General features: G+C 32.1%; 1 protein-coding gene across 1 annotated transcript; it reads left to right on the forward strand.

Moving 5' to 3' along the window:
• Positions 1-436: 436 nt before the first annotated feature.
• Positions 437-5376, forward strand: LOC115961965 (ankyrin repeat-containing protein BDA1-like). Its single transcript, XM_031080849.1, has 3 exons — positions 437-1060; positions 4205-4237; positions 4472-5376. Exons 1-3 carry the CDS (start codon positions 437-439, stop codon positions 5201-5203), a joined length of 1389 nt encoding a protein of 462 aa, XP_030936709.1. The 3' UTR covers positions 5204-5376.
• The last annotated feature ends 902 nt before the right edge of the window (positions 5377-6278 follow it).

The following is a 6278-nucleotide window of genomic DNA, read 5'->3' on the forward strand; positions in this document are numbered from 1 at the left end:
TTTCAGACTTCACGTGATGTACAGATAATCTACTTTTTTTTTTTTAATTTTTAATTTTTTTATCATCTTAAACTATCGGTCAGATCGGATTTTACAGATTTTTAACCTATGAACCAGCTACCTGAATCGACTAGTCAGGTTTTATGAGAGAGAAACCCGAATCCGGTCGGTTTGGCCGGGTCTTTTACCCGCTGTACAGCCCTATGCAGCTTCTATAAAAAGAGACCCCTATCTCTTGCAAAGAACATAATTTGCTCCTCATCTCTAGTCTTGCAGCTTCTATAAAAAGAGACCCCTAGCTCTAGCAAAGAACGTAATTAGTACTCCCATCATTTTGTTCACTCCTGCTAGCCGTTATATATAACCATTAAATTTTCATTATCTTCTTTCATACCAAGGAAACCCTAGGCCTTAATATATCAGCCTTCTCTATAAAATGGAGGATGGGAGAGTTGAGAAGTTGAACCAGGCTGTGAGAATTGAGAGGTTGAACCAGGCTGCTTTAGGGGGGGATATTAATGATTTTTACAACTTGATTAAGGAGGATGTAAAACTTTTGGAGCACATTGATGAGCTACCATTTGTTGAAACTCCTTTGCACAAAGTTGCATCTGCTACGGAGACGCATATCCCATTCGCCATGGAGATGCTAAGATTAAAGCCCTCATTTGTCAGGAAGCTGAATCCAGATGGGCTTAGCCCCATTCACGTTGCTTTACTGAATGGGAAAACCCAGGTGGTGCGTTGGCTTCTAAAGGTTGATGCGGACCTTGTTCGTATCAAAGGAAGGGAGGGTATGACTCCTTTGCATGATGCAGCAGCAACAGAGGATCACCTTGATCTATTAGTCGAATTTCTAAAAGTCTGTCCTGATTCTATTGAAGATGTGACGATTAGAAATGAGACTGCTTTACATGTTGCGGTAAAATGCGAAAAGCTAGAGGCTTTTAAGCACTTGGTGGAACGGCTCCAACAAAACAAGTCTAAAAATACCATGTTATGGAAGAGGAAAATACTGAACTGGAAGGATGAGGAAGGCAACACTGTGTTGCATGTTGCCGTATCTACAAATCAGCCCGAGGAAAGCTCTCTCCTTTTCTCAATTATTTACTAACCTGAAATTTGCGTTGTGAATGATATGAAGCAAGTGTCCTAGCCATTGCTATAACCATAAATACATGTCAAAGATTTTAGAGCAATGCTAATTATACGATATTTTTTACAACATATTTCAAAATTGACAAATTGAAATTTGTTTCTCATATATATATATATATATTTATGGATACATACATACATCATTTTGATGTTTACCATTTAAAACTAGCCACCTGAATGTTATGAAAAATTTTTGCCAAAGAAAAAGTTGAGGGTATAGATTAATTTGAGTATTTTGGCAACAGGTTTCTATTTTTTAAGAACCAAACCACTGGATTATTTTGGCAAAAAAGTCGTGGGTTAGATTTTGATGCTTGTTTTGGAATAAAAAATATTTGTTCTTAAAAGAATTAGGAGTTTCAATTAATAAAATATAAGTTCATTTTTTTTAACACAATAATTATTACAAGGAGAAATGATGGATTTAAATCTTGATTTTCTCCATTGGAAAAAAAAATACCAATTATAAGATATTAATAAAATAAATAAAGTTTCATTTTATTTTTTTATCATAACATATATAATTTTTCATTTTATGATTTTATTTTAATCACTAATTAGTCTTCACTCAAAATAAAATAAAAATTTTGTTAGAAATTGTGAAATATTTGTTTTCCATTTAATTATGCCATGTACTTGAAGGATCAACTCTATTATCTTGTTATTTTCTTTTCTCAAGTATATATGTTTGAAAATTATTCATTTTTTATTAGTAGATAATTTTTTTAATCAAGGTTACTATTTTTTACAAATTTATTTTATTTTTTGTATTTTGTTAATATCAAATTAGTTATGACATTATTGCGGTTGAACTCTGGTTAGATCTCAAAACTATCAACCTCTCCATTTTACAATTCTTTCAAAGATTTATGTTTTTTTAGACCTTGTTCTCATATTAGCATTTTTAGCAAATAGAGTTTTAAAAAAAATCATATAATATGGATCCAAAATTAATGTGACTTTTCTTGTTCCCATTCAACTTCAAAGATCAATGTTAGCTAACTTCACGGGAAATCCAACAAAAATTAAAAGATGAGGAAAATTAAAGATAGAAAGAAAATGAACTACATAAAGATTTATCAAGAGATTAAGTGAGCATTTGGATAGGAATTATCCTGCGTCTGGTGTCTTGCATTTTTTTAAAAAAAAAAGAATTTTATGCATGCATTTCAGCTTTTAGAAACAAAGTGCACTATTCACGCATTGTTCCGCATTGTTCACGGGATCCACAACCACTTTATTCAGAAAAAAAATATTAAAAATGAGTCACATGGTACTATTTGCACATTTAAAAATTATTTTGTTATATTGTTTTCAATTTTCAATTTTTAGTAAAATAAGCTGTATCCAAACGGACCCTAAATAAGAATTTAAAAATAAAACAAAATGAAACAAAATTTTTGAGTTATTTGGTTATCCTGAAATAGGGCAAATTACAGATTACCCTCTTGTGATTTGACTTGAATTTAAGTTGCCTACCTATAGTTTAAAAATTGACACTTTATCCACTTAAGGTAAGTTCCGTTAAAGTTTGGTAACCCACCTCATTTATTTTTTCCTTAAAACATAAGATGAGGATGATAAGAGATGTGGTGATGGAAATAGAAACAGTGGTTCTTCTTTGTCCATTTGGTTCTCTCCAATTTCTCTGTTATTTATTTATTATTTTTTTGTGGGGTTTTAATTTTCTTGCAGAGAGTTTGGAATGGTTTGTCTGAATTTTGAAGAAGTTTGTGACAGAGTAACGGTAGAGATAGGCTTGTGGTTTTCCTTTGAATACTGGGGGCTTTTCAAAACTTGGATTGTTTTCTTATTTTGCAGCTGCGATTTCTTATCTTTTCATGGTGGGGTTGTGGAACTTGATTTCTTGTCTTGTTTTTAATTTTGCTTGATCTAGCTACAGAGTTGTTGTGTATACAGATTGTTATTGGTCTCTTTTTGTTTTACCTCTTAATTGGATACAACTCATAACTTTTAGAGTTTATACTTTATATTGTTCTATTGAAGTTAATGAGCCCAAGTTTCTAAATTTTTACAAATGCTACTTTTTGATCTTTTTTTTTCTTTGATTTTGTTATGTTTTTTTATTTTTATTTTTATTTTTATGTTTGAACGCAAAAAGTAATAAGTTGAGGGCAATATGCCAATTTTTAAACTACAAATAAACAACTTAAATTTAGGTCAAACCACATATGAATAACCTGTAATTTGCTCAAAATAAAATAATTTGACCATGTCACTATATGTCTTAACTAATAATTTATCATTTGTTGCATTTTTGGTACGAGTAGCTGACTTTGGTCTTTAAAGCTGAAACGAAAATAAAAGTTCATTTTGTATAATTAGGAAATTTCAGTATCCTTCTTTAAAATAATTTTAAAATTTAAATAATTTCAAACATATTATACAAGAATAGAAAAATATAAGATAATATAGTTAATCCTTAAAATACTATAAGATACTAATATTTTTTTTAATTTAAAAATATCTCTTCTTCTACTGGCGGAGCCAGGGGGAGCCATGGCCCCCCAGCTTTTTAAAATTTTCCTTAGAGTAGGTTCAAACACTTGTAGCTTTTGAAGAAAATTTGCATTCTGCCCCCTAGAAATTTTCGAATTTTGCCTCTCAAAAGGTAAAATTTAGATCAAGAGATTAATTGTCTTCCAAAAAAAAAAAAAAATCATAAGATTACTTTAGCTCTTGAAATTTTTAAGCAGTCCAGAAAACCCAAAGAGCTAAGTTGGTACCAAAAGAATAAAATTAAATTAGTGTAAATAAATACTATCCATATAATGTTTCTCAAAAAAAGTACTATCCATATAATGGCCCATTCACCCTGGGCCCCTGGCTGTCCAAACGCTAACAAGTAACAAAACCTAAATTACTCCTTTAATATATTCCAAATCACCAGAGAACAAAAAAAAAAAAAAAAAAAACCAAAACAAATCCGACTAGTTACTGTGTTTGTAGTGGACCTGCTCCTTTCCGTCGCCAATCAAATAACCGTGAATCCGTGAGTCTGTGTTCTTCTGGGCTCCGGCTTCAGTCCAAGCCGGCGACCACCATCGCCAGTACGGCGGTACATATCTCTTGCACTCTTCCTCTCTCGCTCTCTCTCGCTCTTGCTCTGTTTATGGTGTACTGCCTACAGACTTTTTATTATTAGTTATAATCTACTGCTACAGAGTATAGACTAATGGTAAAAAAGTTAATGCATTTGGATTAACAAAAGGGATGGTGTCAACTATATATCAAGATTTGAATAATTTACATTGATGAAATTAGTGACGGTGTATCAGACTACATTATGCAGGCTGTGAGGCTGTTACTAGATTCTGGTGTTGATATAAATGCCAAGAATGTGAAGGATCATACAGCAGGGGACATCTTGGAAAAACGACAAGAAGTAGAGCTGCTGAGCAGCAGCAGGGAGATCAGTGAAATGTTACAGCGTGCTGAAGTTAATAAATGTGCACGTTACCTACGCTTCATAGTCTTATCTCTCGAGGAAAGACGATTACTCCAGGTTGATAAATGGGCGAAAATATCGGACGACAGGCGCAATGTGGTTTTGGTGGTTGCTACCTTGCTTATGACAGTGACTTATCAAGGACTACTGAGCCCTCCAGGGGGACTTTGGCAAGATTACTACAATCCATGGAGCAATCTGCCCAATGCTACAATACCAGATTACAGAGGTTTCAATGAAACTTTTCCTTATCTTCCAAACATGGCAGGGACAGCCATTCGCGGTATATCTTTATTTTTTTGGGTCTTCCTGATAACAAATACTTTGACATTTATGCTCTCATACACAATAGTTCTTCTCATCATTCCATCCGGGTATGTTATACTCCGCGCAGCCCTTGGTTCCCTCTCTCTCTGTTATGTTATTTCGCTGGCACTCATATTCCCGATTTCTTTTGCATTTACCTATTCTTTAATCCTTGTGATTCTGTTTTCTGTTATATACGCACTATCTATATCTGCAATACGGTCGACGCTGCATGTCTCTGTGCTGATTCGTTCATGGAAGAAGAATTGATGGGAAAATGAAAATAAAGCCAAGCTTGGACCTGAATGCAATTGAAAATGCGTGCGTCAAGGTTTATTTTTACTTTATAGGTGTAAAATAAAGCTTTTGTTTCTAAGGGCATAATTGAGGTACGGGTACGACCCAATGTAATCCTCGAATGTTATTTATATTTCAATAAAGTTGTCTAATTGCCATCGGATTATTTATATAAGTTATGAATTTGTTAAGAATTTGTTATCAAATTTGTAATCTAAATGTTGTTACATTTATGGCTTTAATTAGCATGAGCAAAGTAGTCTTTTTGCACGTGATTAAATAATTTCTAGTATTTGTCGTTGATTGTTCTTATATTCCAAATCCCCTTTGGCCTTTTAAAGAATAAACTTTTTATTTTATTATTATTATTATTTTTTGAGAAACAAACACACACATATAAGAGAGAGGGAAGGGGGCTCTAACACAAAAGCATATCACAACTCTACTAAAAAACTATGGTAACTCTTTAGGGAGGGTCTTTAAAGAATAAGCTAACAGTGAGTTTTTGGCTAAAGTTTTTTTTTTTTTTTTTTTATAACAGAATAGCTAACAGTGAGCTTTTTTGTTTGGGCTAAAGTTTTTGATTGCTTGTGTGTAGTGTATGATTGCTTGATGGATTTTTTTTTTTTTTGAAAGCAAATACATTATATTTTAGTATTAATTATTAAATAAACTTAGTAGTAATATAGTTTATGAGTTGGCTATGGAGAAGCTTGGGTCCTCCATAATTTAAATTTTATATAATAATAAATATATAAATAAATAATGAAAGGAAAAGGTTTGGAGATGAATCTTTCAAATTAAAAGTGAATTTTAAAAATCTAACCGTTGGATTGCATGTTTATTATGTTCATAACCCACATGTCAAATTTTGACTTGTTATGGTAAATAATGCTTTCATAAGGTCTTCTAATAAAATGATTTGTTTGTTTGTTTTTATATTATTTTTTCAATGTTCGATTATGACTCTAGAAATGAACTTTTTTTTATTTTTAAAGATTGACTCACATGAAAAACAATTAATATTTTATGTAGACATAAAAGTGAC

This window comes from Quercus lobata, chromosome 9 (assembly GCF_001633185.2).
Source record: "Quercus lobata isolate SW786 chromosome 9, ValleyOak3.0 Primary Assembly, whole genome shotgun sequence".
In the NCBI taxonomy this organism is placed as follows: Eukaryota; Viridiplantae; Streptophyta; class Magnoliopsida; order Fagales; family Fagaceae; genus Quercus; species Quercus lobata.

Excerpts from the sequence above, each read along its gene's own strand:
- LOC115961965 (XM_031080849.1), top strand. The coding sequence starts at position 437 with ATGGAGGATGGGAGAGTTGAGAAGTTGAACCAGGCTGTGAGAATTGAG. Across the intron at positions 1,061-4,204 it reads ACACTGTGTTGCATGTTGCC|TCCAAGCCGGCGACCACCAT; the intron begins GTATCTACAAAT and ends CTCCGGCTTCAG. Across the intron at positions 4,238-4,471 it reads CCACCATCGCCAGTACGGCG|GCTGTGAGGCTGTTACTAGA; the intron begins GTACATATCTCT and ends TACATTATGCAG.